Source organism: Protopterus annectens, chromosome 3.part1, assembly GCF_019279795.1.
Source record: "Protopterus annectens isolate FY-2018-M chromosome 3.part1, PAN1.0, whole genome shotgun sequence".
NCBI lineage: Eukaryota > Metazoa > Chordata > Ceratodontiformes > Protopteridae > Protopterus > Protopterus annectens.
This window is the reverse complement of record NC_056732.1, coordinates 1,228,452,922-1,228,474,496: the sequence shown is the minus strand read 5'-3', so window position 1 is coordinate 1,228,474,496 and position 21,575 is coordinate 1,228,452,922. Positions and strand designations below refer to the sequence as shown.

General features: G+C 40.9%; 1 protein-coding gene across 1 annotated transcript in view; it reads left to right on the top strand.

Moving 5' to 3' along the window:
- The window catches only part of LOC122797762 (serine/threonine-protein phosphatase 6 regulatory ankyrin repeat subunit A-like), a 2,341,865-nt gene that overhangs the window by 1,824,290 nt on the left and 496,000 nt on the right, over positions 1 to 21,575 (top strand). Inside the window, exon 23 of the mRNA XM_044066284.1 lies at positions 16,591 to 16,698. Coding sequence (XP_043922219.1) covers positions 16,591 to 16,698 — 108 coding nt within the window. The remainder of the gene's footprint in view (positions 1 to 16,590; positions 16,699 to 21,575) is intronic.

Sequence of the window (21,575 nt, the reverse complement as noted above, 5' to 3'; positions counted from 1 at the left end):
CATCTGTAGATAACAATGGCAGATTAACAGATACACATATGTTTACATGCACTGTTAATGGGGTTGGAAGGCCCCACACACTATACATCTCATACGAATAGGCATCCTCCCCACAGCCAAACACGTCTGCCCTGCAATACACTACCAAGTACAGTGTGCCTCCCATAGGAAATGTAATATGTGGAAGCCATCAACATGCCCAGGATACAGATACAGACACAGATATGCAGATAGAGATATATATATATATATATATATATATATATATATATATATATATATGATTACATATACACATGCAGATATATGTACAGTAAGATACATATGTAGAAGGTGCACACAGTATGGAACAGCCACTATGCCTACAGTTAATACCTGAACATATAGACACTGTATGGCCACCCATACAAATGTCAATTGTTGCCTGCAACATATACCCATAGAGAGGTCATAGGGAAGACACCACACACAGGTTTGCAGAAATGGAAAACCTTTAACTGTGTACTATTACAGTTCTGTATGCCATGTCATATAGCTGTTCAGACACTGACAACCATATAAACAGAGTACCTGTGTGGTGGACGGACAACACATGATAGGCATACCTCTGTCCAGCAAGAGGATCGGCCCACAGTAGTGAGCTATGCATTCCAAGGTAAACTAGTATGTACACACACACACACACACACACACACACACACACACACACACACACACACACACACACACCTTGTAACATCAGTACTATACAAAGCATAACACACCTCTGCTCACAGTCTGTTTGTAGTTCCTGATCCTTCTACAAATATGTGGCTGCCCTGAGTGTGCAGGTTCTCCTGTAAGAGGTATTGCTACCTGCTTTCTGTAACACTGATGCCCACACACAGGAAGGATGTCAATCACACAGGAAATGTAAAGGGATCACACCCATATGCTGTAGGGATTTATAGTGGGTGGTTGCCATGACAGTGGTAATTGGAAGTAGCACACGTGTAATCATATAAATATATATATATATATATATATATATATATATATATATATATATGGCTATCTGGATAAGTATATGTACATATATTTCCATCATATGTCCTGGACATGGAGTGTAACCCTACCCCAGCCCCTATAGTCCCAAGGTCATAGTACAAGAGGATGTCAGGTATGTATAGCAGGTATATTAGTAGACTATTGCTATTGTCATTGGGATTGTCTTCACAGACATGGTGTGTGGAAGGTCACATCTGCTTATAACATGTGTGCCATTGGTTACTGACAGTCATCCTAAGGAAATCATTTTAAAGTACCGCTGCTGGCATGCAATGCCCCTGTGGAGTGCAGAAGAGATATTGGCCAATATATGTGGAATGTCTGACACACCCTGTACAGTCCAGAGGTATACACATAAGCCCTTATTACACAATATGTGTACCATGCCTGACAATATGGATGAAGTCAGCCATGTAGATTGATATAACACATAATGACTGGTATACATTTGCCACCATAAGTTATGCATTCACACACTCCTGTCTGTCCTGACACATAATGACTGCTGGTACAAGGGTGCCATGGCCACATACTACCCAGTAGATATCGACATACATCTGTACAGCATCCCACTGCTCTGTCTGACATGCATGACATTTGAGGGAGGCCCAGCAGAAGTACATCTGGCAAGTATCTGCACATGACATCTCACTGGGTAAGTACACTAAGCTGCTAGGTATGTAACAATGCACTGTGCAGGCTACAGGCAGACTAGCTCAACACTGGCCTACATCTTCTATGGGGGAATGGACATGTACCTGCATATATAGCAGGCTCAACACGCATGCCACAGCACAGGATAAGATATACCTCTGTGAAAGTGCATAACCACAACCAGTGTGAACACAGCCACAGCCTCATATGGTAAGCTAGCATAATATTACAGTATATATGGGCTACCTGTTCTACACCATCCTCATATGTGCCACTCACAGAATGACCCTACATATACTGGAATGCTACACAATTTGGTCTGATGGCTGTCTGTGGCATGGGACATGTGCGTGTATGGCCCTACAAACATGTACGCCAATATGGTACCATACAGTGGGGCAGCATGTAACATCAGATAGGAGGGGAACTAGAACAATGATATCTACAACATGTCTGTACACAGGCTAAAATACATATTAACAATACACACACTGCCGCCATTCACCATAAGTATACAGACCTCAGTATTGTACAAACATCCACAGACTGTCCAGGTTATGTCATGAAATATAACCCCTACTGTACATAATATGTGTAGCAGTCTGATATATCACTGGTTTGTTATCAGATGTGATGACACTAATTATAATGTACAGCACATATGCACCACTTCATGCACAACATATGTACAAAAGTTGACATAAGTGCGGCAGAAAGCACATACACAGGACCAATATTGATATGTTGCTGTGATACCTCATACATTTACTGTTGTAACGGGGTTTGTTGCAACATATGTCCTCTGTGGGGTATGTAGTCAGTAACTGTCACGGCCTTCACCATCTACAGACTGCAGTCCTCACACTACCTTCTACAGTCCAAAGATAGATGCTCCGTGGGCAACACATGAAACCAAAGGCACAAAACTGCCCAGTCTGCAGATGACCCTGCAGATGGTGATTCCTCATAAACATAGAACTGACATGGCAGGTATTGCAACATGTATAACAGCCATATCCACACAAAAACTGTTAAACCAACATTACTCCAAATGCAGTATAGCAGCACTTAGAGTCTGTAGTCAGGTCAGGCACATCCCCCTCCTGTTTATTGCACTCTTTCCACAGTGTATGTTGTTAGAGGTAAATCCCCAATCCATCTGAGATACTGTTTGCCAAACAACAGATCTGGTTCCTGCTTACAGGGCATGAAAAGGGCCAACACCACCATGATGTTCCTAGATACTGGAGTGTGTTTCCATGCAATTGGCTATGGGAATGTTACCACAGTTGTTCCACATGCAATCAGCTAGGAGAGGGCTGCAAGTCATGCAACTGATCATGAGCATCACTTAAAATACACATGCTGCTGCCTAAGCAAAGCAGGTGTGGGTCTCCACATCCACCAGAGAGGGAGTGGGAGAGGCAGATACATATCAGGGAGAGGTGGGAGAGTAGAACTGAAGCATGTTTGCATCACACACCTACCAGCACAGGGTATCAAACCCCAAACAACTATGTAGTTCCATCACTGTTTGATGCAGTTATCGGATGCACCACATGGGTTACCTGTTGTGGAGCACTCAGAAAATATATGTGATGGTGAGTGATATCTGCAACAGGGATACAGTAAATATACGGTAGGTGACATACATGTGCCTGTCCGCATGAACAGGTGCCAGCATCAACACAGCCACACTCTCACAGGGATGCAGACACATTGGCACCCTTGGCAGGGACAGGAGTACAACTCAGCAGTAGTGAGATTGCCCCAACACAGCACTGTGCAGGTATCACATGCACCACACGGGTCATATGGAGGTTGTATGGGCAAAGATTATGAGATGGTGTCAGACATCAGACGGCATGCTTCAGTATGCCCATGGGGGTTGTAGTGAGTGTGGATGTGGACATACGCACCATACAACATACACACAAACACACAGGGTGCCAGTTATGACATGCATGGGTGCATGTCTACATGGGTGTGTGGTGGTCGACTGTGCCAGCAGGCTATACAAGGGTAGGCGATGGGTATACCTTGGCATCAGGCCACATGACAGTGGTCTGCATTGTGGCTCAAGGCTGTAGTTTCTGCATTTGCCCACACAGATGGGTATTGTATCCCCCATCCAGTCACCTGGGTGACTTTTGTGTGTGGCCAATGCTGTGCATTGCTTGCCATGTATGTGTTCCTTAGTTCATGACATGAACGGTGTCTAGGATGTGCACACCTCCCACATGCATGTACAGTGACATGTGGAACTGTACCTGGGGTGTCTGGCCCATGTTGTGAACACAGATTGTCATCATATGTGCCAGTCTTGCCCACCTGTGGCAGGAACTGGCAATGGGCAGCAGGTTTACCCTGCACCTACATTGATAGCATGCTAACAGCATTCCCTGATATCAGTGTCATCTGTCCATATAGAGCATGCTGTTAGGCATGGTATATCCATTGTGGGTCACGTGTGAAGGCACCACAGGTGCTGCAGGTGTACATTGGGGAACATGGGGGAGATGCACTGTCTGCATGTACGTGCATATTGGACAGATGGGCAGGGTGACATGCCCTCTGTAGCCCACTGCTATCACTCCATAGTTACTATCAGTGGCCAATATGCAGTGTACTAGTCACATATTGGCTGTTGCCTAGGTATGTGTGTGTGAATGAGCCATGGGTTGAGAGTGTGCTCTGGGTAATACTGGGGTTGCTAACTGTGATTGCCTGGCCTTGATGTCACATGTATGGGTATGGCTTTGCACCCCAGCCTCTCAGCTATTTTACATCTGGTATCCCTGTATGGTTGACATTGTGATATATAGTAGGGCCACCATATAAGAAATATGCAAAACTGTTCCACATACTCACAATCACCTCTACACAGGATATGAGTTACAAACACACACAGACACACACACACACACACACACACACACACACACACACACACACCTGTCATGTCTGGGAGTAGAACCCCTACCTAACTAGTTTATTACACTACAGCACGACACAGTTATAGTACATGCCACGAACATTTCTGGAGTATTTCTTTCTCAAAGGTGTATGGCACAATGTATGATATCAGCAGGATTGTCAAAGTAGGGCATTTGAAATGTACTGTGAGTGACTAGCCTAAAATGCATTGTTCCCTGCACAGACTGTGAGACACACACAAAGCATCCACCACCAACATGTGTGGGTATAGAACCCCTGATTGAGTTCTATATCACACTACAGTATGGAGCTGTTATAGGACGCACCATGGGGATTACTAGACAGCTCCTTCCCCAAAGGTGTATTTCACAATGAATGACATCAGCAGGATTGCCAAAGTAGGGCATTTGAAATGTACTGCGAGTGACTAGTCTATAATGCATTGCTCCATACACAGACATTGAAACACACACAAAACATCCAAAACTGCCACAGGTGGAGATGGAACCCTACCATGGTTTTATATCACACTCCAGCAGTACACAGTTACCTGCTGTGCTATTACTGGGCTACAATCTTCCCAGAGGTGTATTTCTAGGTGGGTGACATCAGCAGCCTTGCCAACGTTGAGTATATGAATTGTAAGGAGTGTGAGTACCCTAAAAAGCATTGTTCTTTACACTGTCAGACATGCACACAATTGCAAAGTCTGGGGTTAGAACACCTACCTAACTAGTTTATCACACTACAGCAGTACACAGTTGCAGGACATGCTATGGAGATTACTGGGCTACAACCTTCCCAGAGGTGTATTTCTAGGTGGGTGACATCAGCAGCCTTGCCAAAGTTGAGTATATGAATTGTAAGGAGTGTGAGTACCCTAAAAAGCATTGTTTTCTACACAGTCAGAGACAGACAGACAAACACACAATTGCCAAGTCTGAGGTTAGAACATCTACCTAACTAGTTTATCACACCACAGCAGCACACAGTTACAAGACACACTACAGAGATTACCGGGCTATAACCTTCCCAGATGTGTATTTCTAGGTGGGTGACATCAGCAGCCTTGCCAAAGTTGAGTATATGAATAGTAAGGAATGTGAGTACCCTAAAAAGCATTGTTTTCTACACAGTCAGACACGCACACAAAGACACACACTTGACAAGTCTGGGGTTTGAACTCCTACCTAATTAGTTTATTACACTACAGCAGTACACAGTTACAGGATGTGCTACAGAGATTAATGGGTTACAACCTTCCCAGACATGTATTTCTAGGTGGGTGATAGCAGCAGCCTTGCCAAAGTTGAGTATATGAATTGTAAGAAGTGTGAGTACCCTAAAAAGCATTGTTCTCTACTCAGTCAGACACACACACAGTTGCCAAGTCTGGGGTTTAAATGCCTACTTAGCTAGTTTTTCACACTACAGCAATACACAGTTACGGGGCACGCCACAGAGATTATTGGGCTACAACTCTCCCAAAGGTGTATTTCACATTGGATGAGCTCAGCAAGCTTGTCATAGTAGGACTAAGGGGAGGGCGGTGTGTGCAAGGGCCACATGCGGGCACACATGGGGTCATATGTCACAGGTACGTGTATACAGCTGCTAGATGACTACTTCCTTGTACAGTCATGTTGCACAGCTGGCACGTGCATCACATAGTCTGTAATGCTAACAGATACTGGTGGCTAGTATCTGCACTGAGTGACATCTGCACCTCATGTGTTTGGGGTCCTTTGGCTGTGTGCTGGGTGGGACAGGCCTGGATGGCTCCCAGTCACAGTCACCCTCTTCTATACAGCTATATACGTCTACCTTTGGCTTATTATAGTGTGTTGTCCTGACATATATGTCTCTATTCCTATCCACTGTGTGTGCAAGGCATGAGTGGTGCATACTGACGAGTGTCTGCACTAACAACTGCAACTGCCAGAAATGTCTGGTCCACTGGTGTTTGTAGTCATGGGCTTCATGTGTTTAAGTGTGTGAGCATGCCCAGTATGGCCGTCTGTATTGAACTTGTGGATCATGCCCAGGTAGTTTGTGCTGCAGTACTGACCTTTGTGTTGTACACCAACAGGTACCATGCTGTCTCTGCAGGGTATCCATCGATTATTTGGCTTTGACTGTTACTACATTTATGCATAGCAGGGGGGGCACACCTGACTGTTTCTACATTTCTACACAGGAATGGAGGGGCACACCTGACTATTATTACATTACTATGTTGGATGGGGGGAGGGCACACCTGACAATTTCTACATTTCTACACAGGAGTGGAGGGGTGGCACACCTGACTGTTATTACATTACTATGTAGGATGGGGGGCACACCTGACTATTTCTACATTTCTACACAGGGTTGGGGGGCACACCTGACTGTTTTTACATTACTATGTAGGATGGGGGGCACACCTGACTATTTCTTCATTTCTACACAGGGTTGGGGAGGTACACCTGACTGTTTTTACATTACTATGTAGGTTGTGGGGGGCACACGTGAAACATGTACACATTCTCTATGACCATACTGGTATGTCAGGTACTCCATTTCATTCTGTATTGCTAACTATCATGCTGACTAGAGGCATACCAGTGTACTACAGAGCGTGGCTTTGGTTGCCCTACATATTATTGTCTGACTTCCTACCTTTCAGAACTAACATCCCACTGCCTCCCCTGCTGTGGTCTGTCTGTGTAGGCCTGGGGTTCAACCATAGCTATCATTCTGGGGTCATGGCACAGGCTCTGTTTGGGTTTGTCTACACCTGTCCTGCTGGCTGAGACTGTTGTTGGGTATGTGAACCATCCTGACTGGCATGTGTGTGTCATATGGATACACATGTCGCACAGAACATTTCCTGCAGTGGGTTTTGTCACCCTGTGTAGTACTGGCTACTCTGGTGACTCAAGTATGTGTTACAGATGTCATGGTGCCACTATGGGTGTCTACTGTCTGCTGCCATAACATTCAGCCACCAAATTCCCTTGCATGCTCACACCCATAACATAGCTACAGGTAACAACACATTCTACTCCATTTGGCAATTGGTAGGTTGATTGACTTACCTTGAGGGTGTGCCAGACTTGCGGATGGTGCTGGAGGGCTGCCTATGTCAGATGCACATAGTACACTCCCTATACATGGTTGAGCACAGGTAGTGTCATATTTGGCATCCCTTTTACTGTATGTGTGAGTCAGAGAGAGGTGTCATTCCCTGGGTCCCTACTATGTCAGTGCATGTGCTAAGCGTTGCCTCTTTGCCAAGGCCAGGACATACTGGGCACATCTCCTTCTGCCTACTGGGTTAGGCTCAGGCTGTTCTTCCTCTGTGCCTGTGCAGGCCTTGGCATTGGTGGGGGGCTGAGTGGCCCTGCCCCATGCTGTTCCTGCTGCAGCTGTTTCTGCAAGATCATATTGTGTAGCATAGCACATATCATAACAATTTGGGTACATGTGGATGGTAAATACTGCAAGGCTCCATCAAATGTGTCCAAACACCGGAACCGTGACTTGAGCATCCCAAACACATGCTCTATTATATGTCTGGCCTGTGCATGTGCCTCATTATGGCATTGTTGTTCAGGTGTGTGTGCATTTCTGATGGGTATCATCAGCCACGGCTCTAGTGTGTGTACCCTGCATCCCCCACTAGGTGACCGTAAGGAATGTCCCCATTGGCAAATCTCTGATACAGCTGCGTCAGATGCCATATGTGGGAATCATCATAGCTTCCAGGGCAGCCATCACACACATTCATTATAATGCCCTGGGCATCACAAACGACCTGGCAGTTGATGGAGGGGATGCCCCTGCGGTTTATGTAGGCCCTACCCTGATCACTGGGTGGTGCTTTGATGTGTATGTGCATGCAGTCTATAGCACCCACTACCTCAGGGTATTCTGCTGTTTGGTGGAAGAGATGCATATCACTGGCATGTGCTGACATGGCATCCAGGAACTGGTTGAGTACTCTGGATGTGAGATCCCCATGATATCCACAGTTGTGCTTTGGGAGGTACCTGTGGCTAGTATACCTAGGCCTACACATACCTTGGTATCCACTGGGATGGGTTACCCTCAGTCAGTTTGGTGTGTCAGGTGTGGCCGGCACAGCTCAACAATTTGCTGTAGGAGGTCTCTGTCCATCCTATAGCGCTCCACTATCTCCAGCTCATGTAGCCCCTGGTAGGTTACCCTGGGTCTGTACACTCTTCTCCGTCTCCTCACTGTGAGTTGTTAGGCAGCATTCACATCCTCACCACCCTCAGCCTCTTGCACATGTTGTTCTATGTTGCCTGCTGCAGCCCTTCTCATTTTGTAGGTTTGTTTGTTAAAATTTCCCCGCTTGTATACACCAGTGGTGTAGAGTGTGAGAAAAACCAGAGGGGAAGGTGTTTGCTTAGTTTATAGCAGTGTTCTGGGCTGGGCTAGGCTGGTCTGCTGTGATTCTGATACATTTCACCTGCCAGCTAAGCTAGCTCTCCTTGACTACCTTCCTACTGCTGTTTTCCCTTCCCATTGCCTTCCTGTTTAACCCAGTGTGCGGCACACAGACCAGCTTACACTTTGTAAAGAGTGCTAGGCAAGTTTAGACACACCCCCTAGCTTAGCTGTGCTAAGCTAGGAGCAAACCCTAGCCACAGGGCTCCAATCCGCTTACAGTATTCCTGACACACACCCCCATGATGTCACCTACCACGTAGTCTTGCACCCAACTATTCATACTCTTACACTGTTGGGACCTGCCTCACATGCTGGGGAAAACTGGGATTCACTATCCTTCTCCTCATTTGCATAGGATTGCCTGCTAATGCATAGTTATATGTCTCACACTGGGCCTCCCCCCTTAGCAACCACTACTCACTGGCCAGGTTGTCTTCTGCTGCCATTGACTTGCATGGCAGAATACTGATTTTAGTTAGAATGCTCATTTTAGGTTTATTTTTTTATTTCCCCCCCATCCCGTTTGCGTGCCGCTGCCCTATGCTTAAACAGCCGAGATCGACGAAACAAAATAAAAATTTTTTTTTAATTTTTTTTTATTGTTTGCAATGCCAATGGCCTTATACTTGGCCATTGGCATGCTTACTCAGTGATATGCAGCCTTTATTTGGAGCTTTCATAGCTCCGTTTTGGATTTTGCAGAAATGTACTGTTACTAACCGAGTACATTTCTGCAGATAGATCTAGTTTTGCACAAACTATTGCAAGCTTCCTGTATTGCAAAATCACCTAATTTTCATGAATTTCTCCTGCAAATGAGGTGATTTGCATACCAGGGCTTAGTCCGTGCATGATTAGTGCAGCAGCTCTAGTGCATGCCCCTGCAGGCTGTTCCTGGATCGCACGGCAGACATATTGCTTGCTAGAGCTCCTGCACTAATCATGCACACTGTGCAGGGCATAGGGAATCCAGGGGATTGTCTCCACGAGACCATTTAAGAACCTAGCCTAAATTCCTCAAAGCACTGCCTAGTTAACTGACTTGCTAAAGGTCACACAGCAAGCAAGTGAAGGGTATGGGACTCAAACCTTGTACAAAAGGAAGTAGCTCATTAAAAACTCATGGGCTTAGTCGGCTGTTCCAGCTGCAGAGGACATTCATGTAGACATAAACAATTCCAGTACATCATTTAGAAAAACTGAAGATTAATTTTCATCAAGTCTTTGCTAAGAGCCCCATCTCAAACTGGTGTGTTCAGTTCCTGGGCTGTGCATGGGTGAGTACTGGCTACTTTTCCATTTTCTTTCACTTCATTACCAGTATGTGTGTATATGTGTGTGTGTGGGGGGGGGTGCAGGGGGTCAGTTTGTATACTGTGAAATAAGAAAAGCACTGTACAAATCAGATTATTTATTTTGTTGTTCCTTTTCTTCCAGCTGCACCCTTTATTTTCATCTCCTTACTCTCTCGTGTATCCAAATTATGAGAAAATGTCAAAACCACATAACTGTGTGCATTATACCAGAAAGGTTTATCTTGCTTCATGATGACTATGTCTCTTTCAACAGATTTAAAAGTTAATAAATGCAATTTGGTATTGTGCTTTGCAGTGGACCTAAGGAGAATATATAAGGACTGCAGTGTTATTAAAAAATTTTCACGTAATCCTTACCAAGTACTCTGATTTTATAAGAGAATGTGCCTTGGAGATGTACATCACCTTTTTCATTTTCAGATGGCACTGTTGCCTTCTTGTTTTGCCTGCTGTTTGAAATACTGTTGATCTGATCATTTCCTGGACTCTAGGTGTTTGTATTACTTAAACTGGTTATTTCTTGCACTTTAATTCCATTTTATGATTTAAAGGCCTGGAAGGGTTAGTGCTGCTCTCTTCTGGCAACGGAGGGTAACCTGATTGAATTCTGTGCTGTAAATCACTTAAAAGAAACCTTAGATTGTTCTGTTTGTCACTGTCCAGTATCTGGGGTCCATTTCACTTGTTTAATTGTTATTTTGAGCCTCTATAGAGGTACATTTGGTAGTATCAGAGACCAGAATCAAGTCAAGAATGGTATCTTGGTTATTTGATTTATTATCTTGTTGGGGTAATGATTAATTGTAGAAACTTAAATAAGTTAATGCTATTTGATAGGAATTCAGAGATAAGATTTTGCCAATTAATATTAACGTTGCCTAGTATGACTGTCTCATTTACAAATGTAATTGTTTGGCAAGATAGTATACTTTTAAATGTGGTGATATTGTTGCCAGGGGATGTAGAGAACAGTAATACATATGCTTCTAGTTTTGTTTAATTTTAGAAAGCTGATTAAGAATTTTAGTATTAGCAAATGTTGATAGGCCACTGGAGTAGAGCGTAAGACTGCAGGCATTGGAACAGAGAAGAGATACACCATCTGCTTTCTTTTGAAATCTGTCTGCTTGAAGAATGTTATAACCTGGGTATAAGAATAATGAGTCAGTTTTATTTGGTTTGCTGTATTTTCTTTGGCTGCTACTATATCAGGTCTATAGCGACAGATCCATACTTGGAGTCACATTTGTTATTGGAAATGCTACAGAGGTTAATTGTGACTAGGTTTAGGGTTTTAGTAGTGCCTATGGAGATGGAGAGTACTGTGGGACCTGGGTTGAGGTGGCTATCACTGCGCATTATGATGTTGAATAAGTAAAATTTGTTGATGGGAACATATTTCATTTTGATGGTTTGGACTGTTGGCTGTTGGTAAGAAGAGTGAGGCAGTAGTATTTTTGTTTTAGTACAGAGAATGGGAGCTATATTGTATAAGGTAGGAGAGATTTCATAAAAGTTATTGCAAAATCTGTAATTAGTAGTACAGGACTTAAAGGCACAGCGAGCACCTAACAGTGTAAGGCTACAATTTCTTCCAAACACATAGACTAGCTACTGCACAGGCAAGGCCTAAAGGTGGAGATTGCTCAATATGTATCACTAACAAACTCACCTCAAGCCTGGTCAAACAGGACAACACATGTGAGCTTCTCCATGTCCAAATTACCGCAGGCATAGTCCCTTGCAATATCCTTGCAAGCTATAGGTTACCCTCTGTGACCCAGCACACCCATAGCTCATACCTAAATGTACTGGAGACTCTCACCATTTGGCCCAATACCATATTCATGGGTGATTTTAACTTCCCCACTATAAAGTGGGAATTATACATGATCCCAGACTTATAGGCCCTGAGATTCTTGGACTTTGTAAACACAAACACCTGGGCCAGATTGGCCATACATACACTTGGGGGAGCAAACATACTAGGCCTAATACTCACAAACGTGAAAGAATGCTGCAACCCCCTCCCCCCACACACACACCCTCCAGTGTAGTGTCCTCACTCATAAGGCCAGACCAAAAAGCTGCCTCCTTTGAAATAAAAGTCAAACCAGAGACCCCAGCTAACCCCATAACATTTAGGAACTATTCTAAGGTAAACTTCCTATTATTAAGTGATAAACTGGGAACATTTCATCCCCCAACCCTGAGAACACAGCTGCCTATGCAGAATTGATCAGAGAAACCCTGCACAGTCATGTTAATACATGCATAGAGACTACCTTACCTACTAGAAATAAGTTCAGGATAAACATAAAAAACAAACCACCCCAATGGAATCCAAACAGCAACAGTTTGTACAACAAAAGGAAAAAAAGTCATAGGAAAAATTAGGAAGTGGAATGCCCAGCAGGATAAAATCTGCCTCATCAATGTAAACAAACACCTCTGAGTACAAATCATGTCTATTGAAGCCAGTTTTGAAGTAAAACTAGTTTCCCAGGCCAATGACAACCATAAAGGTTTCTTTAGCTATGTCCACAACCTCAAAGACAGTATACAACAGTGTGCAGAACTAACTGGAAATGGAGCCACCTACATGGAGCCAGAAAATATAGCAAATCTACTGTCCATCAAATTCAGAACCTGTTTAATCTTCCTTCTCTTGCCTGTCCACCCTCCAGGAAATACCATCAAACATAACTGCCTCCAACTATAACTAGGGATTAGTTCCTAAATGCACTCTCCATGGTAAAGAATACTGCATTGATGGGCTCTGGTAATAGCCCAGGATGCCTTTAAATACCATGAAGCATGATGTATCAGGACCACTGGAGTCACTATTTAACTGTAGTCTCCAGAAAGTGTAACATGTGAATAGAAAACTGCAAGTGTCATCCCGCTGCACAAGGATGGGCCATCAAAAGACCCTGGAAACAACAAACATGTAAGCCTCACTAGTCTCATATGCAAAGCCATGGAAAGAATCATCATTATAATTATTAATAATGACATCAGCAACCATCAGACTCTGGATCCAACCTAGTTTGGTTTTGTCAAAGGCAGTTCATGCCTACTCAGCCTGCTGGACTTCTTTGAGCAGGCCACCAAGGCAATGAATTATGACAAAGTGGTACCTACTGCCCTAGCTAAGGCATTTAATACAATACCCCACTCAGACATTGTAAACAAACGTATGAATGAAATGTTCTGCCCATACCTTCTCAGATGAGACAGAATTATTCAAATATTTTTTTTAATCTTTATTACTACAAACTTGCCATTGCAATTGGCAACTTGAAATAAATGAGTTACAACATTATCATCAATTTGTATGAAACTGGGATTTAATCAGATTATAAACTTCATCAATCAAAATCGTTTCCCTCCTGTAACAGAACAAGCAGTGACTAAATTCTACCCAACTGTATAATTTTTTTAACTGTTAGACATGCAAAACAAGCCATTACAAAGAACACTAACATAACTGGCATGATTTCTCCAAGTCCTGCCTGGAATGTAGCTTTTCTAGAATCTTCCACTGAGATACAACCTCCATCCAGACCACAATTACAGCCTGCAGGATCCAAATATCCATCTTGTACTATAGGACAATGAAACTGTCATAACAATAACTTAACCAAAAATTTACTCCCTAAGGCATGCACCTTCTTAAAATTTTTCCAGTTTCAGCATTAGCAAAATCCATATTATTTTTAAGCCTGAGCTCTCCATGTGTGTGTGTGTGTGTGTGTGTGTGTGTGTGTGTGTGTGTGTGTGTGTGTGTGTGTGTGTGTGTGTGTGTGTGTGTGTGTATGTATATATATATATATATATATATATATATATATATATATGTCAAAGAAAGGGAATGATCATGTAAAATAGCTTGTTACAAAAATATTTACAAACTTTGAAACTTAAAAGGTGTCTCTCAAAGCATTAAATGACTTAAACCTGACCTAGAATATTATTATAGTAAGTTTCCACCAAATCTACTGGACTTAAGCTGGAAGTTCTTATTAATGTCCATCCTAACCTTTTCCTTTATACGCTCAGTTAGGATGAAGGAGAAATGATAGATGTATTTAGTCTAGATTATCTCAGTATGAATCATAACTGTAGATTATTTCCAATAGCCCATTTAAAAAAATCATACTTTCTGCAGAAGTTACTAAAGGAGGTTAAAGCTGTTTTATCCTCCACCTTATTATATATTTTTCCTAATACAACAATCCTGTAGTCTGCCAAATCTGTCCACCTAAGCCATACTCTTTCTGCATAAGTGGTTGCCACATATGAGTGCCATTTCCCCTCTAAGATGATACCTATAACTTCTTTCCAAACCTCCCTATATGCCTATGCATTTTTCTATCACATACTAGTGTCTAAGACTAACTGGGAGTTTCTTTGTATATCACTCATATGATTCAGTTTAATCACTGCCCAAGATACTGGCTTCCATCAAGGCCCATAACAGGATTCTTTAGAGCTACCTTCTTTAGTGGGGAGAGAGCAACAGCAGAAGCATATTCCCTCTATCTCTGGGCAATCCAAACTTCCAGGCCTTTGCATGGAAAGTAATGTATCTCACACTCCTACATCTTTCTTTGACCCATAAAAATGCATTTGTAAATATTTTTAATCTGGGCAGAGACCCCACCGATCTCACTGCCAGACTGTTTGTCAGCATATAATATACCAAGGGCATGAAAATATGTGAAGCACCTGGATACACCTCCAAGAGAAATAATTTTAGCCAAGCAAAATGAGAATCTCACAAGATTCTTTTCCCATAGAGGTAAAAGGTTCAACTCCAGCATCTTTGGAGGGTTAAAGAGAAGTCAGATACCCATATACATGGAGAGGAGCTGCACCGAGCTAAGCAATTATCTTTATACGTCCCTTCAAACTCCTGGAGGCATCACTAAATGATCATGAGTTAAAGTGTTTATGAGGGAACAATGAAAGTGTTTGTTTGGTCACTCTGCACTGTGACTGCATACCATTTTTTTTGGCTACTGAACCCTCATTTTGCTTGATTTATGACTAAGTGCACAAATAATTTCTTAAGCTTGAGAATGGTGCTGATTTCATCTTTCAAATGATGGCTTTAAAAAATCATTATCAAAGTCAGTTTATGTCTTCAGAAAAAAAAGTGTGAACCTTTCTTTCTAACAGTGGTATGGAACATCCTCCTTTGGATTAAATACCAAAATCTTTCCTCTTGAAATGGTGACACCGACTGCCACTAAAGGGTCTCCATAACTGGAAAATTTGATTTCACTGGCTGTAATATATATATTTTTTACTTTTGTGCATCACAGAAGAACTTAACATTTTTCATATTTTATAGGTGTAAATAGTTTAGATCTATACACATAACTGTTCCTTGGCTAAATTAAAAACTTAATAAAAGCAAACTGCATTATTACGTCAAACAGCATAGTATATAAAATAACAGTAATAATAATTAATATTGGACAACCAATGGCACAGCAAGTAATAATATTATACCATAGAAAGAGGTTCTTTAGTTTGATTCTTGGTTGGATTGCCTTCTAAACAGGGGCTGAATGTCTCCCCTGTACCCACATGAGTTTTATCTGGGTGCGCCGGTTTCATTCCATCTCCTAAAGCCATGCAGTAGACTAGAAATACTACAAATTTTCCACGTGTGTGTGTGTGTGTGTGTGTGTGTGTGTGTGTGTGTGTGTGTGTGTGTGTGTGTGTGTGTTTATGTGCTGCAAACGACCAGTATATTATTCAAAATGTGTAAACACTTAAAGGTGATGCTCTGTGATGTGATTACTACTGCTGAAGAGAGTTAGACCTTCTGAAAGTATAATTTTCTAGCATAGTATAATGTTGTCCATATCTTACTATGCATTTTGTTTTACACTTCCTAATTTAAATGCTTAATTTTGAAGAAACATCTCACAAACTACTAGTTTGCACATACTACTAGTACAGCATAAAGTGATTCTGATTTTATCTGGCTTCTTAGCTATGTTTTATGCAATTCTGTTTTGAAGTACATAGCCAGTTTCTTAGGTGTTTCTCCCTAAAATGGAAAGGATTTATAAGAGTCAAAGGTGTGAAAACTAGATTTCTCCAGGGAAGTTCTACTGAACATTATCTACAGAACCCAAAAGCTAATGTTGTTATTTTTTTTCAGTCAGGGTACACTCCTTTGCACTTAGCTGCTCAGTCTGGACATGAAAGTTTGGTTCGACTATTGTTGAATTACCCAGGAGTGCAGGCTGACACACAAACTAATATACAGGTGAGTTCTAAATGTTTCTTTACTTAATTATTTGTTAAAGTTACCCATGAGGATGTGTACATGCTGTGATTCAATGTCAGCTGTTTCCAGATCTCCATATGTTGGGGTAGCAGAAGTGTAATCTTAGTCCTCCTAGGCACATCATTCTTTATGAGGTACCTTCATCTGAGTAACTGTGGATACAGTAGACTCATTGCAGATATTAGTATACATGTGGTAAAAATAACACTGACCATAAAAAGGCAGTGTATGTCACTCCTGGATGCAGACAAAATGGTGTCTTCCACAGATAACTGCATATATTAATGAAATATATTTCTTCACTTTTAGTACAGTAGCTAACAATCATTTTAAGTTGGACAATCAAAGTAAAAGTTATAGATGTAAATAACAATACTATAAAATTCAAAAGAAAATGCTAGACAAACCTTAGTATTTATAATAGTTACAACAGATATGCAGCATACCTTGCAATCATGGTATCTATATATATATATATATATATATATATATATATATATATCTATATATATATATCTATATATATATATATATATATATATATATATATGTGTGTGTGTGTGTGTATATATACCTATATATATCTATGTATATATATATATATATATATATAAACACACACATCCACATATGTATGTACGCATGTATGTATGTATGGGTCTACTCATTTTAGTCATGTAGCCCCTATGTCAAACTCCAAAATGTCAACTGTAAAACATTGACAAACTGAATGTTAATAGCTTGCCACCCATACACCAAGAAAAAAACTCAGCAAATGCAATTTTAAAACTAAACAAAAAAAAGGAGTAGCACCATTTTTTACAGGGGGCAAGCATTCCTGCACCCCCTAACTACATGCTAATTCTATATGCTAACTCTGAGATCACACAATCTCCTGGGAAAGGGAACATTTCCCTACCCGAGGATCATCAATCTCATACACCTGTCAACCAAATTCAGTCAAATAAATAGATGTCAGCAAACCTGCATTTTGATCAAATGCAGGGTACCTATATATATATATATATATATATATATATATATATATATATATATATATATATATATATATGTGTGTGTGTGTGTGTGTGTGTGTGTGTGTGTGTGTGTGTGTGTGTATATATATATATATATATATATATATATGTGTGTATATATATATATATATATATATATATATATATATATATATATATATATATATATATATATATATATATGTATATATATATATATATATATATATATAAATGTATATAGATATATTAATAATGCTATAAATATGTAAAATATCATACAATTTGGTAAAAAATGTCAGTTCTTTCTGTTTACCATGTTACTATCTGTGCAATTACTTCTCCATTATTTTATCTCTAACTCAAGGAATCTTTGTAGCTTATTTAAATAAATTATCACTGTAACACTACTACTGCATCACTGGTAAGCTTTAATACTTTTATGGTGGTAATATGGGATTTGGAGATGTTAAAGAGTCACACTCATTAACATCTCATCTGTATAAATCCAAATTAAACACAATGCAGCTGGAACAACTGTTATGTCTGCGAAAAATGTATTTGCTGAACTGCATCTACATTGAAAATGCAGTTCAGAGAATGGATAATAGTGAAAAACACGGTACAGTGAGGATCGGAAAATTTGCAGTTTCCTCACTGTAGTGCAGTCTTGGAGTTGGTATATATAATTAGTGGATTGGGGGGGCTGCTTCCCTCACAAGAATGAATTCACTGAACTGCATTTTCAATGTAGATGCAGTTCAGCGAATTAATTTTTCACGGACATAATATAGACCCCCTGCATACACGCACCCATATCACATACCCATAAACACACACACACAAACACGTGCACAGAGCCTTGCAGTATTTACATGTGCTAAAAGACTCGTTGCTGCCAAAGGCAGTAATAGGAGTCCACCATGTTCAGTCTTCACTGAACAGAACAAAGCAACACAGTAGAGACAGTCACTGAATCATACCAATACATTGTTTCAATCATGGAATCTGCCATTATGACAGATGGCTAGTTCACATTACCTATTCCTTTGGACTGCCACTTTTGCATACTGGGATGTCCAGCAAAATGAGTATATTACTATTTGCTGGAACCATCATACCACTGTAGAAATACAGTGTATTTGAATTGCTGCTGCATAGCAGATTGAGCAATTCCATTTGGAACAAGATTATGTAATGCATTATATATTTTGAATACCCTATTATTTTTGTTTATATTCCTGTACACAGCTTTCAGATATGGATTATGATTGCTTGTGTAAAGTGGTAAATCATTATAAGTAGAAACATATTTTCAGGACTGTGTCTGTTGCAACTTATTTAATTTCATTATATCAAAAGACTCACAGATTCTTGTTATATGTTCTTTATAAATTGTTTTTGCTGCTTGTGTTGAATTTTTTTACCTGGATCTTTTCTCCCTAGGCTTTTGCTGCCTAGCTAGAGCATCCTGGTGAAAAAAAAAAAAAAATGAATAATTACATAAATTTGTTTTTAAGTGTTTAAATGCATGGGCTTTCAGCACTATAGAAATGAAACTTGAAAGCCTAAATACAGAGGTCTAAAGAGAATATATAATCATATAATTAATTTAAAACTGAAGAACTCAAAACTGAATGACACTATTTTTTAAAACAATAAACCTGTTTTAAAAAAAAAAAAAAAAACTGAATGAGGTACCTGTACCTGAATCCAGACAGACTTCACTGACCTCCTGAAAGGGTACCCAGTATCATTCACCCAAATCAAGAAGCGTAGCTGATTACACATGACCACATGAAAAAGAAGCATACCCATGGGGTCAAACAAGTATCTAGAAAAGATGGCAGCTCCACACCATCTGCTCTGAAATGCCTAGCTGGTGTGTAAAGTCTTAGTAACTTCCTGAAGTAGACAGAACCAAAGTTGTAGCTGTACAGTAAGTGTAATTCAGACTTGTAAATACACACTGATCTGATGCCAGCAGACAGTGCAGATTCCTCAGTTTCTAGGATGATGTGACTAGATGGTCATGTGCCACTCAATAATTATGCAACAGAATTCTGCACCTGATGCAGGTGAAGCAGAGCAGCATCAATTAACCTGAGGCAAATAGCACTGCCGTATTCCATTCACGACACAGCCAGTGCCAGAACTACCGTTACCAAGACCAAAGAAGGAATTAGATGCTTGATCTGGCATGTATTCCTCAGATTGAAGTATGATGTCTTAACAAGACATGAGCCCTTGTCCTTCATTTTAATTATCACTGACACCTGGTTCTGCAGAATCAGTCCATTGTAAAGAAATACACTCAGACCATGACGATGAGACACAGATTCCAGATAGTATCCTCCTACAATAATTAAGAGAAAGAGCGGAGGAGGATGTGACGGACAGACAACAGCATGGATTAACATAACCTCAGTATTTACCACATTGAGTTTAAGCTAATTTTGCATCAGGTAATGCATGTCATTGCACAGGCAGTCTTCTAGTATAGTGAAAAAAAAGAGAGGTAGAACTAGATATTACCAGGATTTGATTGATAATAAACTCATCTCTTCATGTTGATCCCCCTTAATGGCATGAACAGTAATGGGGCAAGTATGTAGCCTATGGCACTCCACAGTACAGTGTGAAGGAGTCAGAGGAATTAACCCAGGATGCCACATTCTAAGAGCAACTCAGGATGTAAGTAGCAAACCCATTTAGTACATGCACCTAAAGCCACAGCAACATTTCAGGTGCTCCAAAAGGATTCCATGCTTCAAAACCTGCAAAGAAATCAAACAGGACCACAATGGAATACATTCATTGATCTCTTATCATTAACATGTCATCATGTACTATAATAAGAGTTGTCTCTGTTCTGTGCTTACATCTAAAACTGGACTGACAATGACATGTATGGATAGGAGATGTAAGATATGAATACATCTGCACACTTGCCACCTTTTCAGTAACCTTCATGATAAATGGGAGGTTGGAAATAAAGCTGTATCACCTAGAGAGTTGGCAGTCAGACTCCAGTATAAGGTTAGGGCAGTATTCATAATCTCAGGCTATGCCCCACAGCAGGGTTGTGATAGTGAGGAAAAGAGTTCATTCAGGCAGCAGTTGCAGGACCTAGTAGATGTTGAGTATCTGTCATCAGTGCACCAGCACAGATAAGGTCAAGCAAGATATGGAACCCCTGTTGCTTTAGCCAAATTGTTGTGCATGATCTGTAGCATCTATCATTTAAGATAGATCATGAGATTCAAAAGCAGAGGGAGAAACTGGTGAAGAACAAGCAGAAGGTTCTGGCACAACAGACTTACATCTGCTTCCCTCAGAAATAACTCAGATAGTGGAACAAACAATGAAACCAGATAACTGTTCCAAATAAGCAAGTAGAGTTAAAATGGTGACTAATCTAGAGCAAAGGAAATGGCAAGAGCATTGAGCAATGGTTCCCAGGTCACACAGAATTAAAGAATTACTAGAAACCCTATGGAATTATATAGTCAAGCTCAATAATGATAGGGTATGAACAAAAGTAAAATTATTAAAAGAAAACTGGGGACAGTACCTAGACTAATGTAGCCTAACAATCAGCCCAATATGATGCTTTGTAAATGAAAGTTACCACATGGATATCAGGCATTCTGATAGCAAACAACAGCCATGGTGGTGTAATATGTCCAAAGTCATTTAAGGAATAGGGAAAGTTTTGTACAGCTTTTTAAAATACCTATTCCACCTGGACAGGTCAGCCGTATCTCCCCCCTGGCCCCATGTGTAGTGTGCATGCCGCTCGCTTGTTGTTTCTGCAAGCCCTTCACATACAAGAAACTA